Here is a 21,280-nt window from a genome sequence, read left to right as displayed (position 1 = left end):
ACAATGATTAAATATTATCATTATGGAATGCATTATTAGTTATTTGGTTATCAAAGTAGCTATTTTTATAACATTTCATTATAAATTACAATCTGTACATTTTTTCTATTGATTTAAATATTGTTTTCATCTAAATAGCCATACTAGGATTAATTTGAACTCACAAACTGAATATGCTTGTCTGTAAGTAATAAATAAATAATAAGTAATAAATGAATAAATAATAGTAAGTACGTAATAAACAAATTAGATATGACACTGCATAATTCTAATGCCTGAAAGAAGGATAAATGACAAAATAAGAAATATGTGTTCAATGTATACATTTCAATGAGAAATACTGGTTTTAGCTTAGAAATATTTCTGTAAAATTTGTGATAATTAAACAGTGTATTATACGATCTGTAGAAAATTTTTGATCTCCCTTTTATTTAATAAGAATGCTAAATATTTCAGATAACCCTGATGTACTTGATATGAAAGCTTTATTTCACTATGTTACAGATATCTCGTATGAACTCATTATTTGTATACTCATATTAACCATATCCACATTCATGAACATAAGCATTAAAAAAAAAACTTTTATTTACTTACATGAGTGCTCTGTCTGTATGAATGTCTACATGACAGAAGAGGGCATCGGATCTCACTACAGATAATTGTGAGCCCCCATGCAGTTGCTGGAAATTGAACCCAGGGACCTCAGTAAAAGCATTCAATGCTGTATCACCAGCCCCAATGTCAACATTCATATATGAACATTCAAAATTATTCACTCAGTGCTAAGATAACTTAGGTGGCTACTTTCAAATTGTATCTGTTTCTGATTATAGTAAAGTAATGTTAATATGCATTGTCATAAGTATTCATGGAATATATAATACAAATTTGCTTAGCAAACTGTAGTATAGGTTATTGGTCCAGTAATTACCTAATATATATAAATCCCTAATTTAAATCTCCAGGATCACACAAAAATGTAAAAAAATGACAATGCTTTGGCTTATTTGATATGAGTATTAACAGAAAAAGCATTTCTGCACTAATATTTATATATCATCTTCAGAAAATAGGGACATTAAATATTATAAATTTAAATAAGAAAAGGATAAAATGAAAGATTTTTTAGTTCCTTCTCCTGTTTGAATCTGAAGTGACACATATAATAATATGCATTTTGTGTAGTGAAAGAGAACCAAAAAATGAGGGGAATTCTGCCTAAGAATATAGATTACTATTCCTCAATGTCACATATGCTTTAACTAAATACAAGCAAATATATAAAAAATATCTTAAATTTGTACTTTTACAGAATTACATCACCTGGAAAGTTTAAAATCTATTACAAAAAATAAAAAAAAAATATTTTGTGTATTAGTTCACTTGATTATATACCTTAGTATAGGATTGAATCAGATACAAAAATAGAAATAGACTTGTCTACATTTTGAAAATACTTCATTATATGATATATTGAGTTTCTTAAGTGTAAATGGAGTAATTTTAGAAACAATGTAATTCAGAACTTTCCCTATTGATTTCATATTAATGATCAATATGTTCAGATACTTTAAATTTAGGTACTTTATAAATACAACTATATGAAACTTTACAGGTACATTTTAAAACGGCAGGTGACCGATACTGTTATTCATGTAAGAGTATTTCATTTTCAGAAAACACTTTAACTATGCTTTCATAGATGCAGTGATGTTAATGATTTACATGATGATAAAAGACAGGTTTGGATTTCATATGGAGCACTTCAGTGGAAAGTATTGGTTACTTGATACTTGAAAGAGAAATGTGATTGTTACATGAAAATTCTGTAGTCTCTCTGAGATATGAAATTTCACCATCCTGATATTAAATATTAAAATATCTGAAATGTTTCCTACAACATTACATTAAAAAGGGTTTTGATTTGTTCCAAATTGAACTAATAATTACTTATGTGATCTCTATTGTTAATTCCTTAGATCCATTTGCATTATTTTGCAGAGAAAGATATTTATGAACAGTTTCCTATCAATAAAATAAGAATGAATAATATTCTTCACAGACCTGTTGCTGTATCATTCTCTATTTCCCCATTCCTTTTGAGGGAATCCATATGTTCTCAGTCTCTTCAGGAATTAGATGAAGTCCTTGTTTCTAACTGAAAGCAAATGCAGGAATCTTTAGTTGTATAAAGAGGTTAATGACCTAGATCCCAAAACATTAAATCAGTGTTTACACTGTAATCATTTGGTAGGAATTGCTAAGCATCCAAAATGCTATTTGTATTTATCCTAATTGCTATGTGATTAAATAGTTAATAACTTTAGGTTAATATGACAGAATAACTCATTTCAGTTGGGAAAATACATTAGAAATTTTTGTGGAAATTAGCCTTTGATTCACTACTTAAAATTTTAGAAAATCAGCTCAAATTTAGAAATATCAATGTCTAAAAATAGTTTCATAAGATATAGGTTTGTAAAAAGTTCCTTATTTGTACTAATACCTCTCATACCTCTTGACCTTAGCAGTGAGAACCAAACATATGAAATCATCTTAGCATTTTTTTCTCGTTAGCAATATCCATCCATTGGGTTGTGTTTGCCTAAGGCGTTTTTAGTATTTTGAGCAATAATAACACATGTATTATGACTGTTATTTTTCAGTTCTCACAGCTTAATTTCTAGTCATATATTCAAATGAAATGTTTGAAGCCTGCTTACATGGACCAGACGAGTCCTTAATGTTGCTTAAACAAAGATGAACATTTGTCTTAACATTTGTGTTTACTTTCAGTTTTGTACAAGTTTCAGATTCTCAGGCTTCTATTTACACTCTTTGCTGAAATGGAAAAATTGTTACAAAATAGTAGATGCCTCTGTGAAAACAAACATTCGGAATTGATTGTCAAACATTTGTTTTCTGCTCTGCAGCAATTGGGGAGCCTGAGAGTATAGACTGGTATAACCCTCAAGGAGAAAAGATCGTTTCAACGCAGAGGGTTATGCTACAGAAGGAGGGTGTCAGGTCGCGACTAACCATCTACAACGCGAACGTAGAAGATGCAGGGATATATCGCTGTCAAGCAACAGATGCCAAAGGACAGACACAAGAAGCTACAGTAGTTTTGGAAATTTACCGTAAGTTGTGCATCTGTGTTTTAGGTCATTGAAACAGCAGTTTCTTTACAAAGGATTCAAAACATTAAATGATACTGAATAGTAAATGCCACAATTTGAAAGGGCTTGAAATCCATATGTTTAACTCAGAAGAGTCTCATTCTCTATAATTTTGATTTTCCATTGCCATGAAAATAAGATATATTAAAAACAAACCTAAACTTTCCCCATGGAAGTTCTTCATCTTTGGCAACCTCTACACCTCTCACATATACATTTTCTGGAACCGACATTTTCTTTCCTGTGATGGTTGGTCCTAAAATTAGCAAAAGAGACCAAATTAGTTGATAAATTATAGGCACAGTATTTGAAAAGAGTTTTCAATATCTTTTAAATGGTGCATAAAATATTTTGTGATTTATTTACTAAATTAATTTTAATTAATTTTACTGCCAAAACATTTTATGAGATTTTCTTTTTCTTTGTGGAAAATATTTTTATTGTGGCCACTTTAGGATTTATATCTCCTACTGCTTGGAGTCTCAGGTAAAGTCACCCCTTAGACACCCTTGAACGTCACCTTATCTGAGGTCTTTCCAATGACCCAGAGATTGCTGTTCTCTCCCACTTGATCTCCCTACATCCGATCTTTCCATCTCCACCACTCTGCTCTCCTCCGCAACCTCCCTCGAACCCAATTTCTCCACTCCATCCAGCCCCTGTGTCTATTTTACTTCCTGCCCGCCCCCTGCTCTGAGAAGCATGAGACCACCCCTCTGAATATCACCACTCTCCCTGCCCCCTGCACCGAACCCAACACATATATTGCATATCGAGTCACTGAAAGACTAATTGCATCCTCTCTTCCTGAGGCCAGATAAGGTTGCCGAGTTAGGAAGATGCAGATCCACAAACGGGAAATAGATTCAGGGAGAGCCCTCATTCCAGTTGTTGTGAGACAGGCATGAGATATACTTTCTTCATTTGGTACAATAGTATGGAAGAAATAGGTCTAGCTTGTGCTATCTCTTTGGTTGGTGGTTCATTATCTTGGATATCCCAAGGTTCCAGGTCAATTGACTATGTTGGTCTTCTTGTGGATTCCCTGTACTCTTTGGGTGCCTCAATCCTTCCCCTAACTCATACATAATACTCTCTCAGTCCTATCTCATGTTTGGCTGTGTGTTTCTGCATCTCTGCTTTGGCTGTTGGGTGGAGCCTCTCAGAGGACAGTTGTGCTAGTGTCCTGTGTACAAGCATGAAGAAGTATCCTAGGTGATGTCAGGGATTGCTGCTGATCCATAGGATAGGTCTCTTTGGGCCAGTCCTCGATTGATATTCCCTCAAACTCTGTTCTATCTTTTTCAGTGTACATGTTGTGGACAGGACACATTTTGGGTCAAAGGTTTTGTGGGTGGGTTGAATGGGGGGAATATCTGCATGAGGGTGTACTAAGAGAAGTGTGGACAGTGCTACCAGGTAATAAAGCAACTATATATATATATATATATATATATATATATATATATATATATATATATATGATATATAATCGATATTGTTCTAAGTCTTTATACTATAAATAATATAAATATATGGATTTCATGTATACATATAGTAGAATTTTATGAAAAATAAATAGTAAAGGAGGTTTAGAGAGTTCAGAGTTGAAGTGGAAAGTTAAATTTCAGGACAGCAAATGTCACCATCAAGTTTGTCTTAATTTTCACCATGTATGCTTATGGAGCATGGCACTGTTAAACCGTGACCCTTAGATGTGAGTACACAATTGTGAAAGACACATTTCTGCCACACTTATACTCTCCAACCATTTACTGTCCACCCTCTCACCCTTTAGCCCTTCTGTTCTTCTCTATGATCTCACTTCCATTTTATTGCTGCATGATTGTATTTGGGAAAAAATACTGTGGCCATGATATAAAAGCAAAGACAAACATTTTTCAGCCACAATCTCTACTGTGCTAAAATTGAAATATTGTTTTATCACCCAATGCTCTGGCTATGATTCAGATGACAGTTGTTCTCCACACACCCCTAAGTGTTCCTGATGGAAAGCTTGGCCTTCAGTTTGAAGTGGATATGGGGTAGAAGACTAAAATTGGGGACTTTGTTCTCAGACTGAATTGTGGAATAGGAATTCCTTGGCTTCCTGTTTTGATGCTAAGCCAAGTAGGAACTCTTCTCCCTACTTGGGCGCACAAAAATAAACTATTGGGATAGGTCAGGTTTGAGATTTCAGCTCTGAAGACAGTGTATTAAATAAGCATATTTTATTTATGTATTTATTTTTTAAAGAATGCTTAAGAGTATACAGGCAAAACGTTTTTCTTGGTGCACATTGGCAACCTGAAATCACTCTTTATAAAGTCCTTAGAGATCTAGATTCTTGTTACACTAATAATCATAGATGAAAATCTGTCGAATTAAGCAAGCTATGAATTGATGAATTGTTTACCAGTGGTTTTATTTCCTTGATACAGAAAAACTCACCTTCAAAGAAGTGGTGTCCCCTCAAGAGTTCAAGCAAGGGGAGGATGCAGAAGTGGTTTGCAGAGTGAGCAGTTCCCCTGCCCCTGCTGTCAGCTGGTTGTATCACAACGAGGAAGTCACCACCATCCCCGACAGTTAGTATTTTGGTAACTCTCTAAGTTATATGTTCTAAAAATACTTCTAGTTTTACAGCTATGAAGATTCTGTTCTTAGGTGAAGAAATGAAGTGTCGAGCAGGGTACTACAGGCCAGCATGTCCTGCACTCAGAAAGCTGACCCCAGGAGGTTGTGATTTTTAAGACTGTCTGGGAACCCATCAGGAATCTGATTCTAAGGAATGAACAGGCAAACAATAACACCGGATGAAACAAATTTCACATCAAGATTCAAACAATTCTGAAGCCTAAGACTTAAGTGCAGGTTTGCTGAACTCTGGTCTTTAGGTCAAATTCTGTTCCCCTGTTGGTTTGAATAAGATAGCAAGAGAAAGTCGGGAGGCTTGCCATGAGGACATGTGCCTGTAATCCCAACAACTGGAAGATATATTCAGAACAATCAAGATATGAAGGCCATGTCAGCTTCTTAATACTTCCAAAGCCAACCTGAAAATCATGGCTACATGTAAACAAACAAAATTGAAAATACAAGCAAACAAACGAAAAGACAAAACAAAAAGAAAGAAGTATGAAGAAAAACAATCCAGCAGAAGCCAGCCATTTTCTAAAGTCATGGGTTGTGTGTGGCCGACTCAACAGCAGAGTTTACAAGTGATCAATATAGAAAGTTGAAAACACAGTGTAACTCCTGCCATAGGGAAATGTGTGTTTGTCCTCAGTTTCCATCAGAAATGATCACATTGTTAAACAATCCAGAAGAAGCACAAGTGAACACTGCAACACCTAGATCTTAATTGTCAAAGCACGTATCATATATAAGTGGAATAAAACTTCAGTATGAAATCTGCATTATAGTCTATGGGTATTATCTCTAGATACCAGTATGCTCTAAATATTGTGGAAAGATAAGTTTGGATAATAAACTGAAGACAATATTTGTTTACGGTGTCATTATGATTTTGATGCAGTCTGAGGTATAAAATTCAGAATATGATGTTTGAAATTGAAAGTATGATTAGCTTATATTATGCGGTTTTACCATTGTGCATAGGGACATTTTCAATGTGGTATATTTTTCAATGCATCTGCCTCACATACAGGTACAAAATAATTGAATCTTTTAGAGTCTTTTCCATGGCATGTGATTCTATTATGTGTTGTGAAGAGATGAAATGCTCACAGCATAAAGGATAAAAAGTAGAATGTCTATTTTTAAGTATTTAGAGAGAATGGGCTGTATTTATAATTTATGGTCATTTGTTTAAGATAATTTCCTTTCATAATACTCAGTAATTGTCAGATAATGATAAACTCTCAACTAAACATTCTAATACCATAAATATAAGACTAAATCACATTGGTATTAGCATGTGTGCATCCTTCAAGCTTTCCACAAAATATATGAGAAGTAAACTCAAGAGCTTTCGGCATTGCTTCTTGATCTAAAAGGACCAGAAGTTTCTTCATCCTCTCAGAGTGGGATACACCTAGACCTTATGTCATTAATAATTCAAGAGCTAAGAAGATAGCCTTGTGGCAATTTTTGGTATTTAAAAATTATTATGTTTAATCTATACACAGAAAGAAAACTTTGACTATTTCTATGTTATGTTTTTTTTCCATATTCTTTATGATCATTGTAAATAGTAAGATTTCAACACATAATATCAAATCTTTGAAAAACTCAAGTACTGACAAAAATATACTCATGTAGTTTTGTGCCAAAATGTCTTTAAAAATCTGTACATGTATCTCTGTTTTTCTTTAAATGAAGTTGTAAGAAAAAAATGTTATTGACATTGTCTACACTCTCATATTATCCAATATCGCAGTACACATTTGCATACATGTTTTTCAATCTTAATCACAAGTACCTATAAAAGGAGTAACACTTTTAAAACATGACTGCAGATGAAGCCTTAGAATGCAGGCTGTGAGAAAGGCAGTGGTGATGAGGACTTGACACCACTGTGGTGTGTCTGGCAATGTTTCCCAGAATCCCACACTGCAGTGCAAATCTGCAATTCCCTTTGAGTTCTATTTCCACCCTTGGTCATGAAATACTAAAGTGCTTTTCCAGCTTCTGTGCTCTTCAATGAATTAAACTGTCAATAGACAATGGATCAATGTATCTATTTTAAGCAGTATGTACCAAACTTAAGCCTTGAAAAAAGAGATACAAAACAGATATGACCAGAGTTGAAATTGAAACATAATACTGAGCTGTATAAAATGCAAAAAGAATAAAGGATTTGGTGGAATTGTGCAGCTTAAACTTTTCTAACTTCAGAACATTAGAACCAAATCCTTAAAATAATTTTAAAAATGCATATTTACATAGATCTAAAAATAGAGATTTTTTTTTTGTCCTGCAGCTAGGATCTTTTTGTAGGGTAATAGAACTGGATTTATAACATAAAAACTATGTATACATATCCATATATATAAACATACATATACATGTATGATTATGTAGATGGTTTGGAAATAGTCTTTGCTAATGTTCCACAGGTTACTCCATTGACAAGGTCAGATAATGAAGGCTTCTGATAGGAGCTGTGTGTCAGATATCCATCATGAGATTACAGAAGAATGATTTAAGTAGGCTTTTCTCTTATTGTCTAGAGAAGACCAATCTTCTACATAGCTCAAGGATTTAAGAAGCATGACTTATACAGGGTAAAAATAGGCATGAGATCATTCTTTTTGTACATAGTTAAAAATGGCAACAGAAACCTTTGACACTAAAATGTTTCTTTAGTAATGTTATTAAATAGAGATGTTGCTTAGATATTTTAATTATACGCTGCACTTCATTAATACCTTTAGTCCCAGTCAGATGAAATGTACATTGTTGGAGTTGCAGAACACTAGAGTTCAATTACTGGCACCTACATGGTGACACAAAACCATCCATCAACCCATTTTCATAGGAAATGAAAAAACAGGCATGCACCTGGTACTTATACATGGAGGCAGATAAAATGTCTATACACATAAAGTGAAATATTTTTAAAAGACACAGATATTGCTTTCAGCAGCCTACCTCTGTGCACATAAACAGGCAACATTGAACTTCGAAATAAAAGTTAATGTTCATATCTAATTATTCCAAAAGATTGATTTGTAATTTTCAGAAAGGATTACTTAAATAAATTGAAGGCATAAATGTTTTTATATTTTTATGTGTCTTGAACATTAGTGGGTCATTTGGCTGCCTTCTCAGGTTATGAAAAAATTGGCAGTTTAATTATTCTTAGGGAAGGATGTTCAATAAATTTTCTATTTCCAGAGCCAAGTGGCTGCATTTAAAATGTGTCATGTCAGCAACATCTAAACTCCCTGCATTGTTCTTTTGTGCATCATTTTTGCATTCAGAGCACCAAGGAGAAAATAATAGTCTAACCATTTTATGTGGATATAAAGTCTTGAATGTATTAAGGGGGAATATAACAAGGCCGAGGTAGGGTGAAAAACTTGAAGTCGTGAAATTGCATTTTACTTTCAAATTTGAATTTTTGGTGGATGGAAAGTTGGATAGTGTCAGAAGATTGCTGTATTTTAATTCTTAGAAATTGAGAACACTCAGGACTCAGCCTCGATACCTGACGTCATTTTCTCTCCATTGTTTTACAGATCGGTTTGCAGTGCTCGCAAACAATAATTTGCAGATCCTCAAGATCAATAAAAGTGATGAAGGTATATACAGGTGTGAAGGAAGAGTGGAGGCCAGGGGAGAGATTGACTTCCGGGATATCATTGTCGTTGTTAACGGTAAGCCATAAATTATTGGTGTACAATCTGTTGTTTATTTTAGAAGTGTTTATTAAGAGGACAACTATGAATTCAACAATGAATATTTTGTACTAAATGTCATCCATCTGTGCCTATGAGAATGCACCAACTTTTTTTTTTTAATGGCATCTGCTTCATTGCAAAAAAACTTACAACCACAGTCTCGATGCCTTCCCTCTTCAGTACATTAATTACCATTTGTCAGGTGTGTGTGTCACTGATTGAATGCAAAATGATGATTTTGCATAATGATATTTCAGATTAGATGGATACTTAAAATTCTATGATGTCTCTCTTGATTTTTCCTAATTTACATTTTGCAAGTTTAATAATTAAGTTCATTTTTTATTTTTATTTATCAATAATCTTAAATAGCAACGTTTATTATAACAGTATCTCATTCCAACTGCTTTTTATACTGCACAAACTGGTTAAAGAAAATTTGTATCTAATTATTTTTGCCTTCATTTGTTATGATTAGTGTCTAAGAGATAACCATGCTATTTCCTTAATATTTCGCAATTATGCTTTGTTTTCTTCCATAAAGTTTTTCATGCTTAATATTTAAAATATGCTTTTAAGGTTTTCTCCTTCCACTGAGAAAGTTCCACTCATAACTTGGTTCTACCTTTGTTCCACCAAATATTTAAGTAATAATAACCATTCATAGATTTGCATACCATTCAGGAAAAAAGAAATGAAACAACAATATGTCAAATGCAGGAAATTTGTTGTGAAGAGGATAAATCCTAACTTGTATGTCAATAGAAAGGAAAACAACAAAAAACAAAACATAATACAAAACTTATTGACAGCAAGAGTTTTTATAGTATTTAACATTCAATGTAGATAAATAATTTGAATACAACAAAACAGATTTAATCGATATTTCAATTTGGATATATGTAATATTATGTTTTATTATACACTAAAATATTAACTTTATACAAAGTGGCTATCTAAAATAATTTTCCTGTATGTGAATAAGAATGCATTAATATACAATGTAGAAAACATGAACATATGAGTGATTGGTGATTATTTTTTTTATTTACTGATCCACATGTTCTTTAAGTTACTTGTCTTGAGGATTTAAAGAAATGTGCATAACAGTAATTCATTAAGTCTTTGTAATTCATTTTCCTTTTTGATCACAGACATAATACCATAAGTGAATATAAATATAGTTCTTTTATTTTGCCAGTTTATACATGGCAATGCAGGGTTATTACATGTTACTGCATACCTATGTATATGTATATATATAAATAACTAGAACATTATATTGAATTACATTGTTAAAATGATATATAATATGTTGTGAATAATGTGCTAATCTATTATTATTCCCGCTTGTTTAATTGTATTTATTATATTATTATGCATTTTAAGTTTTTCGGATACTAACTTTAAAATATTCATTCTGATAAAAGGATTATTTGTATGTGTATTTATCTGAATAACATAATTTAAAACTTCAAATTTACTACATGAGTTCCTCAGTAAAGAAAAATCTTAAATTCTGTCTTCTTATTTATTTAAGACTCTCCAAGAAAGTAGATAAAGGAAATATTATTTCTTGCCATGAGAATAGTCATGCATATTAGACTATTTTTCATCTCTGTCTGATCTATCACAGAAATATCAGTTCTGTATCACTTTCCTATGCAGACTCAGCTGAAAAGTCTGATATTCTCAGCATGAGCAATGCTTACTAACACGTTTTCCATTTATGGCCACAATGTCTTATGCCTTAAAGTAACTGGAACATTTTTTTTTTTCTGTACTATAAAGGTATACAAGTTCCAGCATTGATTGATTTTGCTTCTAGGTACTCACCTGGGTCCTGTTGAAGAGATGCATTGAAGAAAGCCACCAGACAGCTATGATTTTTCTCTTACATGTTCTTTGATTTTCCGGGAAATATATTTTATCCAATCTTATGGATTCCTCTGTTTGTTGGTGTCTCTAGATCTCGAGAGTCTCAGAAAAACTTCCCTGGGCACGTCTTTGTTCCAGTTTTCTGATTGCAACTGACCACTCAAACATTTATCATTGAGAAAATTAAGATTTCAAAAGAGTAAAGAGGAAGAAATTTAGTATCTTAAAATTGTGATTTATTAGAAATGGGAGAGAACACTCTGGCTGTAGACAAATGTAGAATCATAAAGAAATAGTAAAAATGGCCATGGATATGAGAGTAACAGAGCACCTGTGACTAGAATACACTGTGTTCTAATATGCAGATAATTGCAGTATTACGTGTATTGGGTAAGCCATTAAAAACTTGTCATCTATGGAATAATTAATCCAATGAGAAAGAGATACTGCAGAGGGGTAGAGCGCTCTCAGTAGGAGAGAGGGAGGGAGTTGAAGTAAGTAATTGAAGCCCATACTAATGGAGAAGAAAATGAATAAAAAGAGACACAATTAACCATTATATTAACAAAGATATGTAACACTTGAAAACAACAAAGGGCCATTTCTAGTTACCCAGTACCGAATTCTTTTTTTCTAGTTTAGTAGAAACGCACAGAGTCTAATAAGGTGTGAATTTAAATGTTCCTGCTCAATTTGGCAATTATATGCTTACAAGATACATTAAATAGAATACTATGACTTGAGTACCTTAGACTGAATTTAGCATAAATTTAGGTGTACATTCATTTAAGGGGCAGCCATAGTGACTACATGCTTTTCATGATCATAGCATGATTAACTCATGAATACCATGCAAAATCATTCACAAATATATTGAATGCGTTAATAAGTTTTTATATAACATTTTTAAGATTTGATGCTAGATAATTATGTTGTACATATACAGAAATCATAGTTACACACTTTAAAATGAAGCTGATAATATTTCCTGTACCCTATTCAAAATTTCTGTCCTGTCTGACTCCCAGCTTTCTATCACTACACAAAAAGTACATCTATTTTATATCTATTCTTAGATATAAAAGAACAGGAGGGTATAAATTGAAATGGTAAAAGTCAGTACAAGGTTATTCATATAAAATGATGTTCATTATTTTCTAAATCATTTGTAAATTCACAAAAATGACCTGATAACCATGGATTCAAATTTGGGGTAATGGAGATAGCAACAATTGAGGTTCGATGAAAATGATCAAGAAATAGGACTTTAAGGCAATTTTATGTTACTCTTCTTTCAAATGGCACAATCAACAATGGATGATAATGGCGGGTGTATTTGTGAAGTGAGTGTGCAGCTGTACAGTGTAGTTTTCATCAGTGATTGTTGGGCTATGATCTCTGCATTTCTGTCTCTATCTAAGTGTTTCTGTAGAGCTAGAAAATGAGGAATACTTGTCTTGTTACAATGAATAAGATAACAGTTTTCTTTATAACCTGTATGAAATGTCATAGAATCTAAGCATTAATACATAAAATATGTAGTACCATGAAATTGTCAATATTATGACTGAATCGGCGATGAAGACAGTGAGCAATAATAACCCAAATATAAGACAATTATTTTTGAGAGAATTGGTAATAATAGTATGCAAAATAAAATATATAACTTAGGCAAAGTGCAAGAAATACACATTTATTAAGACCAATCTAATTTCCAATGATGTTAATTGCCTTCTCAATTTTATTAAATTTCCTAAATTGGAAGTCTGGCAATATTAAAGGAAAGATAACTATTACCTAGCCACACTCACCAGAATGGAGGGAACCACAATTTAGAAAATTCCTCTACAAGGTCTATGTATGAGACATTTTCTTAATTAGCGATTGATTGTAAGAGAATGGCACAGCATATCTTGGCTGGGGTCATCTCTGGGATGTTAGTTCCGAGTTCTGTAAGAAAGCCTTCTGAGGAAGTCATGGGTAGCAAGATAGTAAGCAGCACCTCTCTGTGGACTATGCATCAGCTCCTGAGTCCAGGCTCTAGTTCAGTGATAGACTACAAAGTGCAAATATAAGCCAATTAAACTCTTTCCTCCACAACTGAATTCTGGTTGTGGTTTTCCACTGTGACAATAGCAGCCCTAACTAAAGTCAGTATTATCACAGTTGAGTATTGAAAGCTGTGAAAGACTTGACCATAGTCTTTTGGGGGAGGATTGTGGAAGGACTTTGCAACTTTGTGCAAGAAAAAAACATTGAGTGTTCAATGCTTGGTGAGCTGTTTGGTGGGAGATTTGGGAGATTTGGACCAGGCTAGAAATATTTCAAAAGGATGCTTAAAATCTACCAAGGCCATTCATTATTTTTGAATGTATCCTGGTTAGCTGCAGATGAAGAATTGGCTGTGATCAAGAGGATATCAGAACTACTAAAGTGAAAACTTTTCTGAAATAATCAATGGCAATCTGATGGAACTGAAGAGACAAGCTTTGTTGAGGTGAAATCTTCTGAGAAATTTTTCTTGAGGGTTGACAGCAGGTATGGCTTGGTGCTGAGAATATCAAAAGTTGAACTGATTTGACAGGATGAAGAGATGATGAAGAACATCTGAGGGTTGATATTGTAAGACACTAGGAGATGCCATTGGTGAAAGTTCAATCTCAGTGACACATGATAACACTGAATTGAAGTGTTCATGCATGGAATAAAAGTTATGGCACCATGAACAGAGCATGGAAGAGGAGATAGGAGAGAGTACAGCCCAATTGCAGAAACCCCAGTGTTTGAAGATGCAAAAACCATTGTATGACAACCAAGAATATCAGTAGCTGTGAAGTAGAGCCAACTGGAGCCACGAAGAGTAGTGTGTCTTGCAGTAGGCAGAGAAGGAGACATGACCCAAGTCTTTTGGAGGACCTCAGAAGATTATTGGTGAATCCCAGATGATTAGAGTTTTATTTTTCAACTGTCCATACTGTGATTGCACTGGTTCTACTCTCCTGAAACAACAAAGTATTCAACTTATTTTTAATTTATTGAGATCCCACTGTTGTGAAACTGAATTTTATAAGCATTTATATTTCAAAGAGACAAAACTTTTAAGGATGGAGGACTTTTAAAATGTGCAAGATTTTGTGTTTTGATGTTCTTACTAATGTAAGCTCTTTGGGAGGAATAAGACAGGGAAGGTTGTGGCTTAACAATGATGTGAATGAATGTCAAGTTGACAAGGAATCCATTTGCTGGCCAGTTTTATGTCAACTTCCATTTGTGCTAGAGGGTTTAGTCTGTGTTTCTTGTTGAGAAAGCTATTTATTCTTTATCTTACTAATTATGTAATTTTCTCTTCACAACCATTTAGTCTACTAGCTGTATTTTTTTAAATAATATCTGCTTGAAACGTCTGCTTATCCTCCAAAGAGTGTACACCTTTAAAAGTTTTATTTGCAAAAAAAAAAAAAAAAAAAAAAAAAAAGAATAAAGAATAAAGAAAAGGATGGGGTATGACAGATAGGAAGAGTGAAAGATTCCCAGGGGCCCAATTTGCACAGAAAATGCCTTGTCTGCAGTGCCAGCTAATATCTGAGAGAAGTGTCTCAGTGAAATTCTCCCTGAACTTGAAAAAATGGTGTGAGATTGTTTAGGACAGGAGAAAACTCCCTGTGTAGGGTAATGATCTCAAGTTGTGCTAAAGGAATTTTTTTGTGCATCGCGCATTCTGGGGCTTTTGTGAAGGTAAAAACTCAAGTGACAGCCTTCCAAAAATCTTTGTCAACACAAGATTTTCTAACTGAATTGTAATTCATTCCATAAAACCTCTAACAGTGAACCTTTCAACTGACTTGAAATTATTGGTTTATGTACCAAATATTCCACAAATATGACTGTGATCTGATATTAGACAATTGCTGTTCATTTTCAGTATACTTTTTAAAATCCCATAATAGAACTATTTCAATTTCACTATTATTATTTGATGGCATTAGATCTTATCCGTTTTCCTCAGTATATCCTACATTGAAATTCAGTGCTAATGTGTTCTATCACTACTAACTTATATCTCTATCAATATGATAGAAGTTAATAATATGTATTACTATCCCTTGTTTGTTTTCATTTATCAAGCTTGAGAACATAGGGATAGTTTTGATAAGAATATAGAAATGAAATACTGATTTTCTGACAGTGATGATTTTTCAGAACTTAGAGATATTATTTTAAGCAGTGAGCTAGACTTCAATAAAATTTTAACATTGCTTTGCTTATGTCTCTCATTTGAAAATTGGGTGTTTTTTAGAAAATTTAGAAAATTAAATTCTGTATGTCTAAAATGTTTCTATTAAATAACAGTTTAACTTGATTATCTTTATCAATAAATAATAAAATATCACTGCAAATATCTATAACCCATATTAAATTCATCAGAAGTCCTGAAGATAAGACATGCTTTCATTGTTTAGTGTATGATGTGATAACATGTGTTTTTGAAAAGATTCGAATACATTATATAATTTTTAAAATGGACCCAAGACTTTAAATGTATAAATAAGCATATGATGGACTGGCGTAAAGGCTTAGTGGTTCAGAGAGCTGGATTCACTTTCAAAGGACATAGGTACAATCTCTGGCACCAACATGGTGTCCTGTAATTAACTTCAACTTGTGCCAAAGATGTCCAGTGCAGTCTTAGAACCTCTGAGGGCAATGCCATTAGTAAACATTTATAGCCTTTTAAGAGTGGAAAGTAAATTTTAAATCGTTTCACATCTTATTTAATCGGATATTCTACTAAGAATTTGTTAAATATGAAATGTAAGTAGATAAAGTGAAAAATAACCTTCAAATAAGATACATTCTAAATAAAATTAGATGCGGATAGTCCCCACAAATGCAAAATAGAATCTCATGCAAGTGTCAAAAGTTTTACCGATTGGCCAGCAACATGGCTCAGTAGAAAAACTTTATCACCCAGCCGGAACACACGAGTTTGATCTCTGAGACATATAAGGTGAAAAAAAGAAAGCAGAAACCTTTAAATTTTTCTTTGAAATTCACAGTGATATCAGGGCCAGAGTGCATGACCAAGCCTAAACAAACACATAAATAAATGCAATTAAAAAATTATAATGTTGGAACTGACCTATATGAATATATATTGTAATACCAAAGTGGAAGGGAGAAAGCAAATCAATTTTAAGATGCAAAAGGCAATACTCTGATACAGTTTGTTATTTTTATCACATTAATTTATGCAAAATAATAATTGATCTTCTGAACTTAGTATTAAGTAATTAAGTAGTGAGTCTACATTTTGTTCACTTAAACTGTAACATAAAATAGACATTTTCTTATCAAATTAAATGTTATGTTAAGCATAAGTAGTGATGGTCTATAGTCGAGGAAAGTTCATTGCAAATAAAATCATAGTTAATTGTAAATAGCTTCAGTCTGTTAGCAGCAGCAGCAGCAGCAGCAGCAGCAGCAGCAGCAGCAGCAAGAGAAATGAAAACTCTCTTCCAACTCTAAAAGTTTCTATGTAGACGAATGAACTAGCAGGATTTCTGTTAAAAGTTTGCTTTTGGTATTATGAGAAAATGTATGTTAGTACAATAAAAAAATAATTGAACCATTCCTTCAAATAAATTTATAAATAGCAAACGGAAACAGAACTGTACCTTATAAACTGCTAGAATCCCAGCCTTCCTCAGAGTGGACTCTTTATGCAGTACGTGATGGTGAATACAGAGACAGGGAACTAGAGGGAGTTCCTAGAATAAATGGCTGTTGGATGATAAACCATCAATTGAGCATCTTTGTTCCACTCCTACTCCCCTCAAAATCTCAGGGAGACTGTGGAAGCACAGTAGAAAATCAAAAGTCACAGAGTGAGCGAGCGCACTGCAAAATTATATCCTCTTGACATGGCAGGGCTGTTGCACTGATGAATTCACAAGAACTGATTACTAATCAGAAAACAAACCTGGAGATGGGTAATTCTAAGAGTCATTCTAATACAAAGTCACGAGACCTAACACAGAGAACCGATAGGAAATAAAAAAGGCAAACTATTCAGTTGTCCAGTGATAAAATATTCTGATAATATGCAAACAAGTAACATAGGAAATGAACAAGTTATATTAAGAAATATATATATATATATATAAAATATAAGAACATATATTCATATATTCCTCAATGTGTGTATATATATATATACATATATATATATATATACATATATACATATATACATTTTCAAAGGGACAATGCTTCATCGATGCATATCTGAACACTGCTGTAAAGATATGCAATTGTGATATATATGTACACATATGCAATATATGCACATATATGCAGCTACAATTATTGAAAAATGTCATGTATTGAAAGAAGAGTGGAGGGAGGTACATGGAGTAATTGAAAAGAAGAAAGGAAGAGAATATTGTAATTATGTTATAATAATTTTGAAAAATAAATTTAAAAAGACAAGAAAACTCAAATGTGTTTCTTTTAATATTCACTTACAAGACACAAAATCTAAGTAGTAGATTATATGCTAAAAATATTAACATCTCTATAGTTACAACAGAAATAAATGAGACGAAAATTAATATGTCCTGAGAGTTAAGAGTTAATAGCTATAAAGGTCCTTCTTTAAAAGTACTAGTAAATATTATTATGCTAATTCATTTAAAAGCATGCTTCCTATTCCTAACCTCTTAAAGGTGAAAGTGTGAAGTAATGTACATAATTTTAATGTATATATTAGCCACTTTCCTCATTGTCAATAGGACAAAGTCTCATTTGCTAAATACCTGAACACTAGTATTAAGATAAGCAATTATAATCAAACATCTATTCATCTGTGTCTCTATTTTGTCTAAGTGATTGCTATATTTATTTCATAATTACTATTTCATCATATACACTTTATTGGCATGGGCTGTGCAGTGAGTATTAGATAAAGCTCTACTTTAAAACTGAGACATTGCTATGGAAGTTTTTGACTTGTTTATTGCAAACACTGCATTTCAGCCACAGTTTCAACATGACCAAAATGTGCAGCGTATACAGTTTTGCAATGTAATTAGTTGGAAATTGAGGAAGCTTAATTTTAAAATTGAATTGTTCATGAAAATCTATTTTCATACTCTATAGCTGAAGCAGTTTCTCTCCATAAAATGTTTTATAGTTGTTTGAAGAAATTAAGTGTAGTTAATCAGAGAGAACATTATGCTTTGACACCTAATTTGAAAGCCCTGTCTTGAAGCAGTGAATGATGGCCCATGGAATTACATAGACCAATAAGAACCCAAATAGGTAATCCATTTATGCTCAAAGTAGATTTCCTTATGGATTAAGTCTGTGCTCTTGTGTCTTTTTGTGAGACATATTTTATGCATTATATATGCTCACTAAAATATACAATTCATTGTTTAACCGATTGAGAAATACTAAACTAATAACATGGTGAATTATCCTATTACAAATAAGGAATAATAACACTGACCTTAATTCCCTATAAACAGAAAGGAACTATGGAGATTCAAACATTAAATGGCAGTGGCAAATTATTGTTGGAGTGGAATTCTAGTTGCAACTTTTGATGCTGTGGCCTTTTTTCTACAGTTCCGCCAGCAATTGTGATGCCCCAGAAGTCCTTCAATGCTACTGCTGAGAGAGGAGAAGAGATGACTTTAACCTGCAAGGCCTCGGGATCCCCAGATCCTACCATCTCTTGGTTCCGGTAAGTGAGTAAGTGCCCCCGTGTTTTATATGTGGCACATTGAATAAATTTGAAGTTGTAATTATTTACAAAGAAACAAAGATTGTCTTATATCATTTAAATAAAATTAAGATTATCCTACACCAAACAATCATCTCTGGAAACATACAGACAAGTAAATTTATACAGATTAAGCGGAGTGTATTTAGGACTGTATGTACACATGAGAATTCTCATATGTGTACATATACACACACATTTATATATACACACACATACATATATACATACACACATAAGTATATATATGTATATATATATATGCACACACACACATATATGTGTGTATGTATATGTACATAGTGTGTATATATATGTAATAATAATGAAAATGAAATTATGAATTTGAAAGTTTTTACTTTCTTTTTCTTGTGTTTATATTGTCTTATTTCAGTTTTGAAGTTTTTTTATTTTATTATTATTTTAAAATGTTTTTGTCATTTTAAATAGAATAAGAAGCGATATGAATTTTGATTGATGGTTTAGTCACTAGGTGCTCTGGGGGGTGCAGTTTGTTGATATTCGATATTCCTCAATTGAGAACTTTATGTATAGCTCAGTACCCCATTCTTTAATAGGGTTGTTTGATTCAATGGTATCTAGCTTTTTGAGTTCTTTGTATACCTTGGATATTAGGCTTCTATCTGATGTGGTGTTGGTAAAGATCTTTTCTCAATCTGCTGGTTGCCATTATCTTTTCTTGACAGTGCCCTTAGCCTTACAGAAACTTTGCAATCTCATTAAGTCCCATTTGTTAATCTTTGAGCTTAGAGCATGAGCTATTGGTGGTGTTTTGTTCAGGAAATTTTCTCCTGTGCCTATATGTTCTAAGGTTTTCCCTACTTTCTCTTCTAATAATTTCAGTGTACTTGGTTTAATGTGGAGATCTTAGATTCACTTGTACTTGAGCTTTGTATAATGAGATAAGAAAGGGTCTATTTTCACTCTTCTCCATGCTGAGTGCCAGTTGGCCAAACACCATTTGTTGAAGAGGCTGTCCTGTTTCCATTGAATGTTTACAGCTCCTGTGTCAAAAATAAAGTAACCATATAAGTGAAGGTTCATTTCTGGATCTTCTATTCTGTTCCATTATTCCACATGCCTATCTCTATACCAGTACCACACAGTTTTTAGCACAATTACCTTGTAATATAGCTTGAGGTCAGGAATAGTGATTGCTGCAGATGTTTTCTTGTTGTTGAGAATAGATTTTGCAATTCTAGGTCTTTTGTTATTCCAGATGAAATTGCACATTGTTCTTACCAACTCTATGAAGAATTGGGTTGGAATTTGATGGGGATTGCATTGAAACTGTAGATTGCTTTTGGTAAGATGACCATTTTTAAAATGTTCATCCTTCCAATCCATGAGCATGGGAGATCTTTCCATTTTCTGAGATCTTCCTCGATTTTCTTCTTTAGAGGTTTGAAGTTCTTGTCATACAGTTCCTTCACTTGCTTAGTTAGAGTCAAACCAAGCTATTTCATATTGTTTGTGACTTTTGTGAAGGGTATCTATTCCCTAATTTCTTTCTTCACATGTTTGTCCTTTGAGTAGAGGAAGGCTACTGATTTCTTTGAGTTAATTTTTATCCAGGCACCTTGCTGAACTTGTTTATCAGCTGTAGAAGTTCTCTGCTGGAATTTTTGTGGTCATTTAACTACACTATTATGTCATTTGCAAACAGTGATTTTTTTTTTACTTCTTCCTTTCCAATTTGTATCCCTTTGATTTCCTTTTGCTGTCTAATTGCTCCAGCCAGGACTTCAGGTACTATGTTGAATAGTTAAGGGGAGAGCAGTCAGCCTTATGAAGTCCCTGATTTTAGTGGGTTTGCTTCAAGTTTCCTACTGTTAAGATTGATGTTGGCCTTTGGTTTGCTGTATATTTCTTTTATTATGTTTAGGTATGGGCCTTGAATTCCTGTTCTTTTGAAGATTTTTAACATGAAAGGGTGTTGAATTTTGTCAAATGCATTCTCAGCATCTAGTGAGATGACCATGTGGTTTTCGAGTCTGCTTATATGGTGGATTACATTGATGGATTTCCATATGTTAAACCATCCCTGC

The 21,280-nt window shown here is 33.1% G+C and overlaps 1 protein-coding gene across 1 annotated transcript in view; it reads left to right on the top strand.

Moving 5' to 3' along the window:
- NCAM2 (neural cell adhesion molecule 2) overlaps window positions 1-21,280 on the top strand; it is a gene marked incomplete at both ends in the record, with an annotated part of 450,721 nt that overhangs the window by 238,748 nt on the left and 190,693 nt on the right. The window contains 4 exon segments of the mRNA XM_080918990.1: window positions 2,937-3,143; window positions 5,624-5,767; window positions 9,386-9,523; window positions 19,055-19,172. Of these exon segments, the coding sequence (XP_080775116.1) occupies window positions 2,937-3,143; window positions 5,624-5,767; window positions 9,386-9,523; window positions 19,055-19,172 (607 nt within the window).

Source organism: Micromys minutus (genome assembly GCF_963924665.1).
Source record: "Micromys minutus genome assembly, chromosome: 7".
NCBI classification, from domain to species: domain Eukaryota; kingdom Metazoa; phylum Chordata; class Mammalia; order Rodentia; family Muridae; genus Micromys; species Micromys minutus.
This window is presented reverse-complemented; position numbering and strand designations above follow the sequence as displayed.